Source organism: Choloepus didactylus, chromosome 10 (assembly GCF_015220235.1).
Source record: "Choloepus didactylus isolate mChoDid1 chromosome 10, mChoDid1.pri, whole genome shotgun sequence".
NCBI lineage: Eukaryota > Metazoa > Chordata > Mammalia > Pilosa > Megalonychidae > Choloepus > Choloepus didactylus.
In genome coordinates, this window is record NC_051316.1 from 132178395 (window position 1) to 132197789 (window position 19395).

At 59.6% G+C, this 19395-nt stretch overlaps 1 protein-coding gene across 1 annotated transcript in view; it reads left to right on the forward strand.

Annotated features, from left to right (window-relative positions):
• Positions 1–7553: 7553 nt before the first annotated feature.
• CACNA1B (calcium voltage-gated channel subunit alpha1 B) overlaps positions 7554–19395 on the forward strand; it is a 243566-nt gene continuing 231724 nt past the window's right edge. Inside the window, exons 1-3 of the mRNA XM_037851173.1 lie at positions 7554–7837; positions 8841–8946; positions 13878–14017. Of these exons, the coding sequence (XP_037707101.1) occupies positions 7554–7837; positions 8841–8946; positions 13878–14017 (530 nt within the window). The remainder of the gene's footprint in view (positions 7838–8840; positions 8947–13877; positions 14018–19395) is intronic.

The window sequence follows — 19395 nt, forward strand, 5'->3', positions numbered from 1 at the left end:
TCCCAGGCCCGGGGGGCTGCGGAGGGCGCTGTCGCCCGTGCCCACCACCCTCCCCAGGGATTGATCAGGTCCCCCAGCCCAGGCCCGCCAAGTTGAAGCACGTAATCAGTGTCCCGCATTTCCCCCTTCTTTTCTAATTAAAGGAAGAAGCTTACCGGAGAGGCCCGCTAAGGGATGAGGGAAGGGGGAGGCCGGGGAGGGGAAAAGGGGTTGACGGTGGCTCAGCGAGGCTGGAGCTCGGCGTTGGTGTGGCGCCCGGGCGCTCGACAGGGGCCTTGCTGCTTGCGGGATGGACGAGGGTGGGGGGTTTAAAGTTGGAGGTTCAGAGAAGCTGGAGCTCGAGGTTGGTGCGATGTTTAGGCGATCGAGAAGGGCCTCGCGGTCGGCGGGTTGACTGGTGGCGGTGAGGTCACGGAGGGTTGGTTGTCATCTCGGAGTAGGGAGCGTCAGAGGTGGCGAGTCGCTGGTACTGGCCTTGCACGAAAGAGGAGAAAATAGCATCCGTTTGTTTCCTTACAAGCTGGACAATTCTTTCGAGCGCAGGTTTTTTCGACTCTGGAGACAAAGGTGGCGAAAGGTTCGTTTGGCTCCTGGAGGAGCTTGGTGAATTTATTAGGCCGACAGGCAGAGCAGTTGGCAAACGCTCGTAAGGCGATTCCCCAAAGGATAGGCCAAAAGGTGGCAGATGCATTAATATAGGCAGATGCATTTATAAACGCTCCCGTGCCTAAGTAGGCTTCGGGGTGATGATAGACTCCAGTGGCTGCGTCTTGCTCGCTTTGCTTAGCTGCTTCCGCCTGGAAGTGAGCACGCCAATCAACAAACTGGCCGGGGTTAAGAATGGAACGGGCAAGCGAGGCCCAGTCTTGGGGGAGGCAAAAGTCCATGCCGAGATCCTGCAGTATTTGGGAAGCGTATGGGCTACCTAACCCGTCCTCCTTGACGGCCCTGCGGAGTTGCTTGATAGTATCAGAGTCAATGGGATACCAGTCGTACGGTTTCTGAGGTGTGGGGGTAAGGTTAAGAGGAAAGCAGCGAAGAGTACGAGAGAAAGGAGGACGCGCTTGCAGAGGGATTGGCGCGGGAGTGGGGGTAGGGGGAGCGTTGCCCCAAGGGTTGCCTTGAGGTGTAGAAGGCAGCCAGGGGTTGTTAGTCGGCAGGGTGGGAGGAGCGGCGGCAGCTGCCGGTAGCGGCTCCGAGGGGGAGCTCGCCGGAGGGGGAGGCGGAAGTGGGAGGCCCCAAGCGTCGCAAGACGGCGGCACGGTGGGAGTGGCTAAGACACAAGATGGCGGACTAGCTCCGCCCTGTGGAAGGGCGGGGTAAAGCGCTTGCGGTTTCCGGCCCAGCTTAGGGCTGACGTCATCGCCGGAGCACTTCCTCCCCTCGATGGAAGAAGAAGGAGGAGGAGGAAGTTCGCCATCTTGACGAGGCTCAGTGTTATTTTGTTTTTTGGGAGTCACTTCGAGCGCGTTGTTAATCTGCTCGACTAAGGACTCTGTGTCCGAATCGTGGTCTACATTAGTATCGCTGTCTGAATCTGTTGACTGGGTTGATAGGGCCTCCTTGGATTTAATGGGGCCTCGATCAGGGGGGAGGGAGCCTTGAAGGCAGGAGCGGACGGTTATTAAGGTGGGGAGCAAGCCGGGAGGGAAGTGCTTGCTCTCATGTTCCATGGCGTTGGTGACCCGATCAATAAGGCGATCATAAGTAACAGGGTCCCAAAGATGGCAAGTGGTGAGCCATGGGTTAAAGGGCAGCAGGAGGTCCCAGTATACTTGCAGCTGCCGGACAGATACCTTACAGCGATGTGTGTCTAGGAGACCAGCCAGAGCACGAACTTGGGGTGCTTGGCGTGCAGATAGACGACTACCCATAGCGGAGTGAGAAAAGAAAAAGGGGGGTTGATTATTGAGTAAAGAAAATGAGGTAAACCGTGGTCGCGAGGCCGAAGGAGACGGCGAGAATAGAAGGCAGGAGCCTCTAGTAGCGAGAGCAGTTTGGGGGGGGCGGTCGCAAAGAGGCACACCGCGCGAAACAAAGAAACAAAGACACAAAGGACCACAGCAAAGTAATGGAGGGGAAGAGGGAAAGCTACTGGAGGAAGAGTGTTAGGAGGAATGGGGGGACATAGGAAGAGAAGACGAAAGGTAGTCGGGGGCAAAAGCCAGGTTAATGAGGGAAAGGAAGAGCGGCCCGGGCGCGGAGCGGCGTGGGAGAGGCGGCTCCGGACGTGGAGCGGCGAGGGAGAGGCGGCTCCGCGGGGCGGCGAGGGAGAGGCGGCCCTTACTTTGCAGGCAAGGAGAAGGGGAGCTGGAGAGGCGTCCGGGCGAGCGGGTGGTTTACTGGACCGCTGCGTGGAGAGGACTTTTAATTCCAGGGGCCCCACGTTGGGCGCCAGTTGCGGTTGCAGTTGACTCGTCTGGGGGGGGGGGTGGCCGGTTGCTAAATCCTAGGCTCCCAGGATTGCTTGGAGGGTACCGGCGGCGGGGGCTCTTTCCCGGAGGCGAGGGCGAGGCGGGGGACTTGGCCAGGTCCCCGGCGGGGTGGCGTGCAAAGTATGGAGGGCGGCGAGAAAGGAACAGGCGGGACACGGTTCTTTTAGGGTGAAGAAGCCAAGAGAGAGAGAGCTTATTAGGGGAGAGTACAAGCTTATATCGGGCGTTTAGAGGGCGGGGTAGCTGTAGAGGTTAAAGGCTTGGATTGGTTCTGAGAGGGCGCGGAGGTTGATTGAAAAGGGGCGAGAGTTGCTCCGGTAACGGTGTCTGGCAACAATGTATGCGCACTGGTGGTAATGGGAGTTGCACTGGCAACGGGGAGTGTCCGGGCAAGATAAGGGGGTGGGGAAAAGGCAGTTCCCTCCGGCAAGCCTCCCCTAACAGTGGTATTTTGGGTGAGGAAATGGGGCCTGCCTCCGGCCTCACTTTCCCAGGCCCGGGGGGCTGCGGAGGGCGCTGTCGCCCGTGCCCACCACCCTCCCCAGGGGCTGATCAGGTCCCCCAGCCCAGGCCCGCCAAGTTAAAGCACGTAATCAGTGTCCCGCACTGTCTACACTTGTTGGATGACTTCCTTGTTTAATGAACTGTGTATAATTGCTGGACGCACTTCTTCATTGAATGAGTTGTCTACCATTGTCAGTCATGCTTCCTCATTGGAGGAGCTGTCTGCACTTGCTGGAGGCCCTTCCTAATTGCATGAGCTCTGTACACTTGCTTGACACATTTCCTCATTGAACGAGCTCTCAATATTTGCTGGATGCCCTTTTTGAACAAGCTTGCTGGATGACTTCCTCATTTAATGAGCTCTCTACACTAGCTGGATGCATTTCCTCATTGTAGAAGTTGTCTACACTTGCTTGATGCACTTCATCATTGAATGAACTCTCTATACTTGCTGGATGTGCTTGCTCATTGTACAAGCTGTGTACAATTGCTTGATGAATTCCTCATTGAATGAGCTCCCTACATTTCTGGATGCACTTTCTCATTGAAGGAGCTTTCTACACTTGCTGGATGACTTTCTCATTGAACGATCTCTCTACACTTGCTTGACACACTTCTACATTGAATGAGCTGTCTTCACTTGCTTGATGACTTCCTCTTTGAATGAGCTGTCTACACCTCCTGGATGACTTCCTCATTGGGTGGTCTGTCTATACTAACTGGATAACCTCCTCATTGAATGAGGTGTCTACACCTGCTGGATGACTTTCTCATTGAATGAGCTGTCTACACTGGTTGGATGAATTGCTCATTGTACGATCTGTCCACACTTGCTGGATGAACTTCCTCCTTGAATGAGCTGCCTACAGTTGCTGGAAGACATCCTCATTGAATGAGCTCTCTACACTTGCTGGATGCACTTCCTTATTGATCTTACTGTCTACCCTTGCTGGATGCACTTCCTCATGGAACATGCTGTCTACACTTCCTGGATGCAGTTCCTCATTGAAAGAGTAGTCTATCCATGCTGGATGCACTTCTTAATTAAAGGATCTGTCTACACTTGCTGGATGCACTTCTTCATTGAATGAGCTGTTTACACTTTCTGGATGACTTTCTCATTGAACGAGCTGTCTACATTTGCTGAATGCACTTCCTCATTGAGCAAGCTGACTAGCCTTGCTGGATGACTTCCTCATTTAATGAGCTGTCTATCATTGCTGGATGCACTTCCACATTGAACCAGCTATCTACACTTGCTGGATACAGTTACTCATTGAATGAACTGTCTACAGTTGCTGGATGACCTCCTCATTGAATGAGCTGTCTACGCTTGCTGGATGCATTTCCTCACTCTCATTCTCTTTAATCCCATCCATTTAGGCTGTGTTCCCACTCCTGGAAACTGCTTTGTCAATGTGGCTGACCGCCATCTTCCTATTCCAATGTCTGTGTTTTTGCCCTCCTCTCTCTGGATATCTTGAGACACACTCCTCCCTTCACCCCAGGATACCATACTTTCATGTTTCTCTCCCACCTCTCTGGCCACGCCTTCACAGTCTCCTCTGCAGGATCATTTTCAGCCTCTTGATTCTCATTCAGCACTCCAGCACCTTCTCTTCTCTGTCTACACTTACTCTCTTAGTGACGATGACTCTGTATCAGGCAGAATTCTGGTAGGAATGTTGAGACACTCAAAGGGACCATTTACCATGATCTGTTCAGTGTGTAGTGAGCCCTCGAGGGAGAGGACCAGTCGTCCTGGATATTGCCACTACCCTGGGCCTGCAGAAGCAAGGGGAGGGAGCAGTGACTACCAGCACCTGGAGAGGACAAGGAGAGTGGAGAGGCTGCCTGAGAGGAGCCAGGCCCTTCACTCAAGGCTTACAGCCAACCCTTGGCAACCCACCCATAGGAAGCTGGGGGAATAAACATCATGGCCTGGCTCTTCTCTTCCCTCAAATGTCTGCCGTTCTCCCCATTAGCCAAGCACAACCAGAAGCCAGAGAAAAAGCAGCAAGCTGGTGTGGTCTGCTCAGGTCAATCTAAGGGCACAGAGCCAAGTGGAGACAGTAGAGAGGATCCAGTGGGGCGAACATAAGGCCTTCAACACACAGCTTCCACATCGTATCTCCAGCCATGACAGGTTTGTAGTCTGAGCTCCCTTTGTGACATCCAACTGCCTACTGGACATTGCCACTTCACCCAGATGCACATCGTGATTCCTAGCCTATGACTAACTAGCTCTTGCCCTCCTCCTCCCTGTCTCAGTAAAGGGCATCCCCAATCATGCAGTGGCTTGGGCTGAAAACTACCATCCTTGATTTCTATCTTTCCCTCACATCTCACATGCAGTGCATCAGCATTTCACTTAGCTCTCACTTTAAAAGAAGACAGTCACTGCTGCTGAGCCCCTCCCCTTTATCCAAGCCACACCACCTCTTTCTCAGCCACTATCAAAGCTATCTGACTAGCCTCCCCATTTCTGTCTGCGGCGGGCCTGCTGGCAGCCTCCCCAAAGCCTTCCTCCCACTTCCTGGCTATGCGAACACTGATTTAGCTTGGGCAACTCTGCGTCCGCCTGAGGGGGTGAATTATTAGCCCAGCCAATGACGACAGCCCTAGCTCTCTTTGCCACACATTTGCTTTCCCACCTTCCTTGAAGCCAGGAGTAGCCACTTGACCCAGCTCTGCCCAGTGGGGTTTAAGGAAAGGTTTTGCTGGTAGGATTCTGAAAAACCCTTCCTTCTTTATAAAAAGATATCATAAGTTCATTTTAAAAATGGATATCCTGTTATGCCTGCCCTTCCCTTCCTGTTTGAGATGTGTAAAGACATGATGCCTGGTGCCATGGCAGCCACTGTGAGGCCACAAGGCTACAGACGAGACTGCAAAAGTGTACACAGTGACCAGGGCAGGAAGGAGGGCGAAGAGGGTTTTTGTTCCTGAAACGGGATACTTTATGACTTTTTATTAAGTGAGCTTAAAGTTAAACACATTGTTTAAGCTGCTGAAAACTGGGTTGCTTGCAGCTGAATGAACCCTAAGTTCCCCACCCTGGTCCCCCACACAAAAGTAAGAGGGGTCTTTCTAGAACCCATATCTTATGACAACTTGCCTCTCCACTGACTTCCCGTACACTGGGAACAGAAAGGTGGAGTCTGCAGCTTGGCAGAACAGTTCCCACCTCAAGCTTCCACCCCAGATCCTTTCCAGGAGGTCTCTGTCAGTCTCACTTCTCTAGAACACTCAGGTCCCACTCAATTATCCTGTCCTGGACAAGGTCTCCACTGACCCCTTGGTAGAAGAGCCTCCTGTCACCCCCTATCTGGTTTCCCTGCTTCATTTTCTTCTCAGCACTTATTACTACCTGGAAGGTACAGGTATGTATTTGCTCACAGTGATCCGAACACTCACTTTGCCTCTATTTCCCACCAGGAATGTGACTCTAGGAAGGTGTCACATCCTACTGCTGTGAGGGTCGAATGAGCTAACTGTGGTGGATCACAGAGAGCAGCGCCCAGCACAAATGTAAATGTTTGCCTCCTCGAAGGCAGGGCGCCCCGGACAGGGCTTGGCTCCTCAGAGGTGCTTAATGGAGGTCTGCTGAATGAATACATAAATGAGTGGATCAATAGCGCGTGGATTCTCATCAAATACTTATTGAAAGAAGGAGGGAATCTCTGATAATGAAATTTTGGAGGTGATTCAGTGTCTGGCGATGGCAAGTCTAGGATATGATCAGGGGATGAGGGACCCAGGACAGGGTTGTCCATCAGGAAAACCCTGGAGAGGGGGAGCTGGAAGTATTTATAAGGATGTCAAAGGAGCCCTGGAGTTGGGCAGGAGCGGTCCGGGGCAGTGTCTTCTTGGAAGAGGCGGTGGCCCGAGCGAGGGGCAGGGAGTTGGCCCGGTGGCCGCTGGAGGAGGGAGACGTGGAAGCGGCGTGGGCAACCAGGGCCCGACCGTCCCGGCTTCGACCAGAGACCTGGGCGGCTGGTGATGACCCCACTCAGGAGGAGGAGCTGGTCTAGGGGCAGAATGGGGGGTCCCTTTGGGCAAGGCCTGAGGAGTCGAGAGAGAGCACCCGGGGGCGACGTGGGCGGGCAGAGCTGGGTGAGTGGGCGGGGGGCTCCCGGCTCCGCGCTAAGCTCCGCCGTCGAGGACTACCCACTCCGCCCCAGCTGCCGGGCCACGGCCGCTGCGTTCAGCATCTGGCCAGCGCCGGGCTGGGGCGCGGGGCGCGACGCGGGTGGGTGCGGGCTCCCGCCGGGCGGCGCCTGCAGCGCAGCGGGGAAGGCCGGGGGTCCCAGGGAGCAGCCCCGAGGGCCGGCGGCGGGGGAGGCAGTCCGCGGCTGGGTGGGCGGGGCGGGAGCCGATTGGCCAGGCGCCGCCTCGTGACCGGCCCCTTATAGGGCGTGGCGCGGGCCGCGGACTCCCGTGCGGCGGCGGCGGCGGCGCGGGGAGCGGCAGTGGCGGCCGGGCGAGGTCCGGGTGCGGCTCCGGGGCGGCTCCGCGGGCGGCTCCCGCTCCGAGAGCCTCGCGCGCCCCGCGCCCTCCCTCCCGGGGCCGCCGCCCGGGGGATGCGCGCGGTGCACGGCGCGCCGGAGAGCCATGGTCCGCTTTGGAGACGAGCTGGGCGGCCGCTATGGGGGCGCCGGCAGCGGGGAGCGGGTCCGGGGCGGCGGGGCCGGCGGGGCGGGCGGCCCGGGCCCCGGGGGTCTGCAGCCCGGCCAGCGGGTCCTCTACAAGCAGTCGATCGCGCAGCGCGCGCGGACCATGGCGCTCTACAACCCCATTCCGGTCAAGCAGAACTGCTTCACCGTCAACCGCTCGCTCTTCATCTTCAGCGAGGACAACGTCGTCCGCAAATACGCAAAGCGCATCACCGAGTGGCCATATCCTACCGGGGCCGGGCCGGGTGGGGAGCGGGGCAGGCACCGGGCGCGGCGTCCGGCGTCCGAGTCCCGCCGGGCCTGGGAGGGGCAGCCTGGGCGGAGGGGCGCGGGGCGGGGAGGGGCGGCCGGGCCGGGTCGCGTGCGGCGCCCAGTGGCCATCTTTTCCTGGGGCGGCAGGAGGGTGCGCCTCGGGCGAGGCGCGTCGGAGACGGACCGCAGCTCGGCGGGGAGGGGGCGGGGCGGGTCTCGGTGGCCTCCCCTCGGCGCGCCGCGTGTGCGTGCGTGTGTGTTTGTGAGTGGCGTGTGTGCGGTGTGGCGGCGGGAGCGGGGCGGACGCTGGGCGGGGCCCCCACCGCTCTCGGGCTTGGCCCTCCCTCACTTGGTCTGCGTCGCGGAGCCCGCGGCCGGCCGGGGGGCACCCTAGGGCGAATTCGTGTCTGTGTAGGTGTGCGTCCACGTGTGGACGCGAGCCCGTGCGCGTGCCTGGAGGCAGGTGCATGTGTGCGTACGGATATGACACGAACCCGGTGCTGCGCGTGCATTGGACTGTGCGTGCGCGCGTGTGACTCTCCGTACATGTATGTTCACGTGCCTGTGTAGGTACATGTGGATACGTGTGCTCTGAGGTGAGAGTGTGCGCCTGCGCCTGGTCCTACCTCGGGTCTCGTTCGGGGGCGCGCGAACCCCTTCCGCTCCCCGCGCGAGAGCCGGGCCGAGGCGCGGGTGGCGCTGTCCGTGGTGCTGACGGCCGCCCGGACTGCCCAGGGGCCGGCGGCCGCGACTGCAGAGGCCCCGCCTCGCGGCGGTCCCCAAGGATGGGGGCTGGGGGCACGGAGACCGGCGTTCGTCCGCAGGAGGGGATGGGCTCCAGACCGGGTCGTCTCAGCCCCTCGGGAGGCGCCCTGGCCTGGGGCGCTGCACCGCGCTGCTGTCGGCCTCCTCCGTCTTCCTTCTCCCTCTCCCCTCGCCCTTGGGCTTCCCGGCTGGACCTTAACCCTCGCACTCCTTTCGAGTACATGATCCTGGCTACCATCATCGCCAACTGTATCGTGCTGGCACTGGAGCAGCACCTCCCCGACGGGGACAAGACGCCCATGTCCGAGCGGCTGGTGAGTGCCCACAGGCGGAGGTGGTGGGGCAGCGGGCAGGCCTTTGGCCTGGGTTTGGCTGAGTGCGGGCATCCTTGGGCACGGCAGTCTGGCAAGTGCCTCTCCCCTTCAGTTGATGGAAAGGACAGGACCCCCAGCAGTTAACGCCTCCCCCAACAACCTGGACAGTGGGGACGGGTGGTCTGATAGAGGTCACATGGCTTCCGGCTGGTCCACCAGTGCCACCCCTACGTTCCAAACAGGCCCATCCAGGCACCTGTGTCAGGCTTGACCTAAGGTCTGAGTTCCCAATGTGGGTGGGGGCACTTGTAATGGCCCCTGCAGCCCTGGCTCTAGGGAACATCATCTTCTTGAGAGTCAACTTCCTGCTTGCAGTCCCTTCCTGTGGGGCCCACTCCCTCTCTTGGGAAGCACTTCTCAGGCTTTCTTCCCAAACATTCTGAATCTCTTTGGCCCCTCCCAGCGTCCTCCAAGAGTTCCAGACCTCTGCGGTCCTCTGTGGAGCGCAGGGAGCCAGGCCAGGTCAGAGGAAGGGCTGGTGTCCGAGGAGGGTGGCATCACTTCAAGGGGAGGATGCAGCCCCAGCCCAGCTTCCCTTTACTGACCCGTGTCTCCTTGGCCGGGCTTGGTGTGTGTCCTAGAGGACTGAGAGGTGGTGGAACCTGAGCAGGGGGAAGGAGAGAGAAGGCTGAGGGGCCTACAGCCTGGGGCTCAAGTGGCCTGTTCCCTAGGGAGTTGGTGTCCAGAGCTGCCCCTTCTCCCTAAGCTCCTCATTCCCTAACTTCAAACTGAGATAATGAGACAGTGCGGAGCCCAGGGATGGGAGGGGGAGATGGTAAGGCTGCCCTGGAAGGGCTTTCGTTGGGTGGGTGACCAGGAGAAGGCAGATAAGTGGACAACCAAAGGGGATAGAGAAGATTATGAAGCAACCGTTTCTTCAAGCACAACCTTGAGGGCAAAGTGGGGTTCGGGTAATGGGGGGTCAGGGGGAGGGGAGGTGGGTGGAAAGCACAGCCAAGCCACAGGAGACCAGCCAGGTGAGAGACTCGGTTCCTGCTGGTGGCCTCTGTATTTCCGCTGAGTGTCCACTCTGGAGACTAGGGCATGGGTGGAAGTGAGTGGGAGCAGGGATTCCAGGCAGGGAGCCGGGCAGCAAGCACTGGATTGTGGACAGCCTCGAAAGCTGGGCTATGGGGCGTGGCCATATCTCCGGGGTCTTTGCCAAATCTGGCAGAGGGAAACAGGCTAGGGGTCTCGTGTGGGCATCCCGGCTCAGGGCTGTCCCGTCCTGGCTGGGCAGTGTGTGGACGACAACACAGGCGGGCTGGGCTCCTGCTCCAGCGGGTAGGAGCTTGCATTGTGGTGAGGGGCACTTCCAGGGGCTGGGGGCCGAGCAGCTTCCTGTCTTAGGGGGCTGTTGAGAAGACCAGAGGGAAGTGCCCACCCTGGGCTTGGCACTGCGGTGGGAGGAGCCCTTGCCCGGTCCCTGATGTAGGCCCATACGGCTCTCAGGAAGGAAGGCAGGCCAGCTGTGGGGAGGAGGGGCAGGGCCAGGTCCTTGGGGTCAGGCCTCAGGGCTGGGGCTGCTGCGGGGGGAGCAGGATGCGAGGGCTGCAGTGGCAGGGGATGGCCTCTCAGCTGTTTGCTGGCCCTGGCCTTTTGCCAGAGCCCCTACCTTGCCATCCCACCCCCTCCCAAGCCCATGGCTGCCTGCACACTGCACCCCTCCCCCCAGCTGTGCGCAGGTCGAGGGTGGGCCTGGGGTGAATCCCCTCCCCCTCTGCTGGCTCTGGTCATTGGTCCCTGGGGTCCTAGCCAGTCTTCTCCCTGGATCCAGAAGCTTCTGTGTGGACTTGTGTTTTCTGGGACCCAGCTGTCCTCCCAGGGCAGACGGCTGGCAGTCCCTCCGCTTGTGGGGAGGAGACCCTCCCCACTGAGCTAGACCAGGAACCTGGAGGCCAAGAGGAGTGTGTGCCCCTTCAGGGACCTCATCCCAGCTGTGAGTCAGCAGCGGGGTGGCCCGAGGGGAGCTGGGCGGGAGGATGCTCAGCTGCTGGGCCCCTTGGGTGCCGGCAGCTTCTGCCAGTCACTGCTGCCACTGTCCTGAGAGCAGAGCAGGAGAAGGGGCGTCTAGGCTGGGAGCTGCAGCAGGTCAGATGGGGAGGGCCTCAGAGGACAAGGCCTTCCAGAGTCGCAAACTGCGGTGGGGTGAGAGGCGCAGGCCGTTGGTCTCCAGAGCCCAGGAGGGGAGCCCGGGAGAGGGCAGGGCCCCCGGGAGCCGGCTGGCTGGCCCTCCTGCACCTCTGCCTGGCTCCTGTCTGACAGGGACGGCTGTTCTCCTGCGGGCAGGCCCTGACGCCGTCCCCGTCCCCTTGGCCCCCTCGGCCTCTTCAGGCAGGTGTTCTCGTGCCAACCCTCCGTGCCCAGCTCCCTCCCGCCCTTACCCTCAGCCTGGCTGACACACACCCGTGGCTCCTTAGGGCTCACCCTCCCCAGGTATGCAAGGCCCTCTTGTCCCTCCCCAGGCAGCCTGTGAGCAGCTCATGGCGGCTAGTCTGCCACCCCGTTTGTTGTGCAGCCCCCTGGGGCCCACACCTGGGCTGAGGGGAGGGGCGCTAGGATCTGCCCATTTCTGTTCCTTTACTCACCCTGTTCTCTCTGCCTGGAATTCCTTTCCTGGAAATCCAACCTGATGGCCTCCGAGGCTCTGCCGTGGATGACCCTGTGTGCCGGCCCTCGGCCTCGGGGCCCCGTCCACCAGCGGGTGGGTGCCCGGGGCTGGATTGCTGTCCTCGGGCCCTCGCGGCTGGTTCCCATCACTCTGAGCCTATACTGCTGCTTTCCCACCAGGGTTTGCGTGTTTGATTGTCGAGAAGGGGCTCAGCGGGCGAATAAATGGGTTCTGATGCTGCTGTAGGAAGACAGGGCTTTCCCAGCTACATGGCCCAGCGGTCGGAGCGCAGGTCAGCCCAGGTCCCTTCGGGCTTGAATCCAGGCTCTGCCCCTGACCAGCTCGAGTCTCTGGGCCTCCAATCCCTTATCCTTTGAGTGGGAACTGCGACAGCACTTACCCCGTGGGGGCTCTGCAAGGATGGCCCAACTAACACAGGAAAGACGTACATTGTAAGCGCCCAGCAAATACTGTCCTCGTCATTACCATCCCAGAAACCCCCCCAGTGACTGGTTTTCCGTCCTTTCTTGTTATGGTTGTGTGTGTGTAGCTACATACAAAAGCCTAAAACTTGCCCTTTAGTCATTGCAAGTGTGTGGTCTGGTGGCACCAGTTACGTCCACAGTGCTGTGCCCCCATCCTTTGGCAGGACTTTCCTTCACAGAAGCTCTGCACCCCTTGATCAACAACTTCCCCTCTTCACACACCCTGGTAAAACGTAATCTACTTTCTGTCTCCAGGAGTTTGCTTATTTTAGATGCTTCCTGTAAGTGGAGTCACACAATGTTTGTGCTTTTGTGTCTGGCTCTTTGGCTCACGTGTCGCAGGGACCAGAGCCTCGTCCCTCCCTCTCTGAGCAACACCCCATCATGTGGGGCCCATGTCCCCCTGTGGGTGGTCACGTGTGGCTTCCACCTCCGGGAAGGGTTGGTGTCGTCTCAGCTCCTGTGAATGATGCCCACGCAGCCACACTGGGGGGCAAACACCTGCCCGAGCCCCTGCTGTCAGCGCTTCGGGGCAAACGCCTAGGAGTGGGGTCACCGGGTCATGGGGTGATCCTATGTTGGACTCTCTGTGGACAACCCAGACGGCTTTGCACAGCAGCTGCACCATGTTACATTCCTGCCAGCAAAGTGCAAGGGTTCTGATTTGTTCACATTCTCACCAACACTTGCTATTTTCCTGTTTTTAAATAGTAGCCATTCTAGTGGGTGCGACGTGGTCTCTCATTGTGGTTTTGATTTCCAAGTCCCTGATGGCTAATGATGTTGAGCATTTTCTCATGTGCTTATTGGCCATTTGAATGTCTTTTTTGGAGAAATGTCATTCAACTCTTTTGCCCATTTTTTAATTGGGCTTTTTGTTTTGTTGTTGAGTTGTTAGGATTTTTTTATGTATTTTGGATATTAAACCCTTATCAAGTATGCAGTTTCCAAATATTTTCTCCCATTCTGTAGACTATCTTTTCACTTTCTTGGTAATGTCCTCTGATTCACAAAAGTTTTAAATTTTGACAAAGTACAATTTGTTTATTTTTTCTTTTATTGCTTATGCTTTTGGTGTCATATCTAAGAATCTATTGCCATTTCAAGGTCCTGTAGGTTTCCCTCTGTGTTTTCTTCTAAGAGTTTTATGGTTTTAGCTCTCATATTTAGGAATGGTGTGAGGTAGGGGTTCAGTTTCATTCTCCTGCATGTGGCTCCACATGCCAAAGAGCTTGTTTTGTCAGAATCAATTGGCCGTGTGTGAAGGGCTGTCTCTGGACTCTCGGCCCCACTGCACTGACGTCTGAATCTGTCTCTGGCTGGTGCCACCCTGGTTTGACTACTGTGGCTTTGCAGTAAGTCTTGAGATTGGGAAGTGTGGCGCTTCATCTCTGTTCTTCTGTTTGAAGATTGTTTTGGCTGTTCTGGGCCCTGTGCATTTCCATATGAATTTGAATTCCATATGAATTCTGCAAAATAGACCCTACTGGAGTGACTCTAACAGGGGTGGAGCCTGACTGTCTGTGAGGTGGGGCAGAAATGAGGGGTGGGGGCTTGGATGGTGGCTTCTCTGCTAGGGGCACAAGCAGAGCAGCAGGCTTGGCAGGGGAAGGGACTCAGTGCCAAGTTGGAGACATCTGCGGGGCGGGGCAGGGCTCGGGAGGGTCGGGGTGGGACTCAGGCAAGGCTGCGGGCGGGGAGCAGCCCTGAGGCTCCACTGCCCCAGCCCGGGAGCTGCAGGGGATGTTGCCAGCCCTGCCCTGTGCTTCCCCCAGGATGACACGGAGCCGTACTTCATCGGGATCTTCTGCTTCGAAGCGGGCATCAAGATTGTCGCCCTGGGCTTTGTCTTCCACAAGGGCTCCTACCTGCGGAACGGCTGGAACGTCATGGACTTCGTGGTGGTCCTCACGGGGTAGGCGGCGGTCAGTGTGTGTGCGGCGGGGTGCTGGGTGCCGTGCGTGTGTGGAGGGAGCTGCGGGCGTCACCCCGAGAGGTGCCCGTGCTGCATCCTGCCTCGCGGTCTTGTGCCCGGGGCTGAGGTGCTCGCGTGGTGGGGGGCAGCTCCCGAGCGTGCTGGGGAGGGGCTCCCAGGGCTGGGTTGGCCTTGCCTCCCCACGTGTGGTCTGGGAGGGGCACATACGTGCTTCCAAGCTCGATTCCTGTCTGGAGAACTGACTCATCTGGCAATATCCTCCTTAGCACTGTTCTGTCGAGGCTCTGAACACTGCGTGTTCTCAGTCTGTAGCTCCAAAAAAGTGCTCAACAAATGTGATTATCAGCCTGCAATGCTCAGAAAGCCCAGGAGGTCTGGAAAGTCGACTTGGGGATGGCCAAGACAGGGGCCTGGAGAGGGGGGGACCTCGGGGTCCCAGGGTGCTCTGTCCCCACTTCCCTGGCCGGCAAGCTGGAGCCGTGGTGCTGTGGGGCCTGGGGGTGGGCAGTGCTTGGGGATTTGTTCCTACCAAACCTGATTGCACAGCCCAGATCCCAAGGGCCTTCCAGAAGCCCCACCCCTGGGGCTGTGGTCTGTTCTTTGCCTGGGGTCTCAACAGGAGGGCAGCAGCCTGGACTGGCAGAGGAGGGCGCAAGCCCACGGCAGCCCAAAGGACCTTTCCAGGGGTGCCTGTGGTCAGGGTTGCCCAGTGACCACCAGAGTCTCCACACGGGTGGGGACGGTCGAGAGGATTGGCTGAGGGTGGAGGAGGAGGAGGTCACTCTGGAGGCCCCTGCAGCCCCTGCTGCCTGGGTCCAGCCTGTTCGATGGCTTCTCTGCTGGATGAGGAAGGCGTGTGCAGAGCTGGGGGCTATGGGTGACCCCACCTGGGCTTTGACCCAGAGCGTGTCTGTGACATGTCCCCCCACAGATAGGTGTTGAGGTGCCCCCTTTGACTGCTCTTGCCCCTGGGGATGGCATCAGTCACCGGAATCTGGCCGTGCCTTCCCGCCCCACTTCTCCCCCGGGCTTTGGGCCAGTGGCGCCAGCTGCCATCCCATCTGCTGGGGCAGCAGCCCTGGGGTCGGAATCCATGGACTTTCTTGCAAGCCTCTGCTCTCCATCCTGGTTTCCTGGGGCTGGTGGCGCCTTCGTTTGGAGATGGTGGCAGGTGTCCTCTGACCCACGGTGGGTGAGAAGGTCAGGGCTGGCCATGGTGAGGTCCTCAGAGGCCCTGTGGGTGGGGCCTGGGGCCGGAGGTCGCTGGTGGCGAGTGTGGCCTTGGTGAACCGGTGCCCTCACGGTTCTGTGGGCGCTGCCTACGGTCCCGGGGAGTGCCAGAGCTGTTTACGTCTCTTTCTCCCTCTGGACGTGCACCCCTTGGGGACAGGAACGGCATCGTATTTTTCAGAGCATCCCCAGAGCCTTGTGTGGGTGCCCAGGAGGGGTCAGTGAGCTTTTGCCGGATCAACAGACTGTGGAGGCGTCCGGGGCTGTCGGGGCTGCACGGCAGCAGCCCTCGGGGCTGGGGCCCGCGACGCCGTCCGTCCCGTGGGGCCTTCGGGCCGCAGCTCCCCTGCCCCCCCCACAGGCCCACGTCCTGGTGGGGACCCGCCCCCGCCTGGGCCTCCGAGGGTGGGCCCACATTCCCTCTGCTCCCTCCCGACTCCCCCGACCATCCTTTTCCTCCCTGTCCCTCCAGCGCCCTCTTTCCTACCTCTCTTTGCTCCTGTCGTTTCTCTCCCGTCTCTGTCTCTCTCTGACTCTGTCTCTGTCTCTGTCTCCGTCTCCCTGTCGCCGTCGCTGACCTTTACCTCATCCCCAGGCCTTGTCTCTTTCTTTCCTTCCTGGTGCCTGTTTCTCTCTGTCTCTCTGTTTTTTTCTCTCCCACTCTCCCTGTTTTTTTCTCTTTTCTGCTGGGTCTCTCCTGGGTTGTGGCGTCCCTGCTCCTCCCCTGTGCCTGCAGCTGGAGGGCAGGGACTTGGCCCAGTGGTTCCCAGGCTCCCTTTCTTCCCTGGCGCTCTGTGCCTCATCCCCAGAGAGCATGGAAGGGAGAGGGGTTCCCCAGTTGAAGGTGCCTACATATCCCTCGGGGCTCACACACAGAGCTGAAGCTACCCAGGGGGCCACTCTGTTGCTCTTGTATGCAGCACAGGGGGACACGTGAACCTGTGTGTGCAAGTGCTGTGTGTGTGCATGCATGCGTGCATGTGCGTCGTATGAGTGCATCTATGCATACATGTGTGCAGTGCACGTGTGCACCTCAGAGCATCTGCACATGCATGTGTGTATGCATGTGTGTGCAAGCATTGTGTGCATGTGTGCGTGCATGTGCATCGTATGAGTGCACCTATGCATGCACGTGTGCAGTGCATGTGTGCACCTCAGAGCATGTGCACGTGTACGTGTGTGTATGCATGTGTGTGCATGCACTGTGTGCGTGTCCGGTGAGGGGTGGGCTGAGTCCTGTCCTGGGGTGAGTGGGCACTATGGGGTAGGACCCTCACCCCTCTGAGCTGAGTCCCTCATGGGATGTTGCTTGTTCCTTTGTTGTTTTTAGATCATTTAATTGGTGCTCAGAGGACGGGAGGCCCGTGGAGGGGGAGAGGCGGAGGAGGCCCTGCACCCCACACCCTACCCTCTGGCTCTGGCTGCCTGGGAACCGGCTCTTCCCTAGTGGCCCTCAGGGGCCCGTCTTCATCTGAGACGGGTGTGGAGTTTGTGGGAGCGGCACTGAGTGGGGGTGGTGCCCCCACTCCTGCCTCTGGGCCCCGTCGAAGCTTTGGTGCATTCGCCTGTAAACCAAGGCTGGGGCCCACCCTTCCTCCCAGGGCCTCTGGGGGAGTCACCTGGGGTGTTTGAGGGCTGAGTGGGGCTCTGACTTTGTGGGCAGCCCTGGCTGTGAGGATTTGGCTGAGGGGTCTGGGCTGGGCCTGGGGTCCTCGGAGTGGGGGCTGGAGGGCCATGCGGCCCAGGGGGGGCTCTGAGGGACCCCAAGGGCCTTCCCAGGGCACTGGGGCTGGGTGGTGGGATCTGCCCTGGGCTAGTCCAGACCCTCAGCTGTGAGCACTGCTGTCCAGGGAGGGCTGCAGAGCACAGCCGAGCCAGTTGAGTCAGCTTGTGGGTAACCATCCAGTAATTTCTGGGGCTGATCTGGGTGGGGAGGGACAGCATGGCAGGGGTCCCTAGGCTGACCCCACCTCATATGCAGGAGAAGAGCCCTTGGCCCATGTCTGCAGCTGACTCGATGCCTCGTCCCAGCGGAGTTTTGTCTGCCCCAGGGATGCCCAGCGCTGCTCGGGCTGAGCCAGCTTCCCCGTGAGAGGCCCGGGCGAGGACGGTCCTGGGGGACGTCAGCTCTGGGGGGCCTGCAAGATGCTCTGCTGTGGAGGGTCCCGGGGACTCTCCAAAGACCCTCAGGCCAAGAAGGAAGAGGTGTGGGGTGGGGGGTTCAGACAGGAGAGTGTCCGTCCTGCCTTCCAGCCCTTCCCTCCCTCTTCTCTGCCCACCTTTGTGCTGCTCACTTCCCGTCCGTGCGTCTGTCCAGCCACCCGAGCTGTCCCACTGTCGTGCTCTCCATTTATCATTGGTTAATTCAAGCATTTATTCATGCTCCCTGAGCCTCTGGCCGTCCCGAGGACGCGGCTGTGGGAGACGGTCAGCAAGCAGCAGGCCCCCTGCCCTGCACACAGGGCTGCTGATAACTGTGTTACCTGTTTATTGTTTGCTGCATAAAGCCCGCCTCTCCTGCCACCCCCGCCCACGGGGCAGAGATGGACGGTGGGGGGAGATGGAAGGTCCCCTGCTCCGTCACGGTGCCCAGCTGTGCGGCTGCAGGACAAGGACGCTGAGTGAGGGAACGGCCACCAGCCTTTGCTTCCCCTGGAGTGAAGGGGGTGAGGTGAGCAAGGAGCGGGCGATCGGAGAAGGCGGTGGTCGGGCGACTTCCGAGCGGGGGACGAGGCCCCGGCCGCAGGCGCCAACGGGAAGAGTGACCTTTAGACCTGGGAGCAGGTGAGCTCGCCAGGACGGGGGGTGTGCAGGAGGCTGTGAGGACCAGGAGGGGCCAGGAAGGAAGGGCCAGCTCCGCCTGAGCACAGCAGCAGGATGAGGGTGGGGTGACCATGTGGCTATGCGGGGTTCAGTGTCCTTTACTGGAGCTGGGTGGTCGTGTGGAGGGTGGAGGGTCCGTGGGGCTTCCAGGGCCAGTAAGAGGAGGGGGGTTGGTGAATGCACACAGGCAATGCTTCTGCCTTTTAAGGAGCTCCCAAAGCAGGGCAGAGAGAGGGGCGGTGGGGGAGATGGACAGTGGGAGATGGATGATGTGGGGGATATGGATGGTGAGGGGAGATGGACGGTGGGGGGAGATGGATGGTGGGGGGGAGACAGATGGTGGGAGATGGATGGTGGGGGGAGATGGATGGTGGGGAGATGGACAGTGGGGGGAGCTGGACGGTGGGAGATGGATGGTGGGGGGAGATGGACGGTGGGGGGAGATGGACAGTGGGAGATGAATGATGGGGAGAGACGGACAGTGGGGGGAGATGGACGGTGGGGGGAGATGGACGGTGGAGGGAGATGGACGGTGGGGGGAGATGGATGGTGGGAGATGGATGGTGGGAGATGGACCGTGAGAAGAGATGGACGGTGGGGGAGATGGATGGTGGGGGGAGATGGACGGTGGGGGGAGATGGATGGTGGGGGGGAGACGGATGGTGGGAGATGGATGGTGGGGAGCTGGACGGTGGGGGGAGCTGGACGGTGGGGGGGAGACGGACGGTGGGGGGAGATGGATGGTGGGGGGAGATGGACAGTGGGAGATGGACGGTTGGGGGAGATGGACAGTGGGGGGAGATGGACGGTGGGGGGAGATGGACGGTGGGGGGAGACGGACGGTGGGGGGAGACGGATGGTGGGGGGAGACGGATGGTGGGGGGAGACGGATGGTGGGGGGGTGGAAGGTGGGGAGATGGATGGTGGGGGAGATGGACGGTGGGGGGAGATGGACGGTGGGGTAGGATATAATGTCAGGAGGTTCTTTTAAGTTGGGGACTGGCAGCCCATTTGCACACCACAGGGAATGATGCTGGAGGGGAAGGTGAATGCTGTGGGCCGAAAGGGGCCAGTGCTGGAGTTGTGTCATGGGGTAGAGGAGGGAAGATGGAACCAGGACCCCCAGGGCTGCCGCTCCGAGCGGAGGGAGGCAGGAGGATGCAGAGCGCGCGTGGGGCACTGGAGGCTGGCCGATGTCGGGGCAGTCGGGAAGTCCACCCCTGCCCAGGACAGCGAGGAGGAGCATCAGCTGAGAGCGGGTGTGGGACGGAGGCCAGCGGCTGAGGAGGAGCGGCGGACAGCAG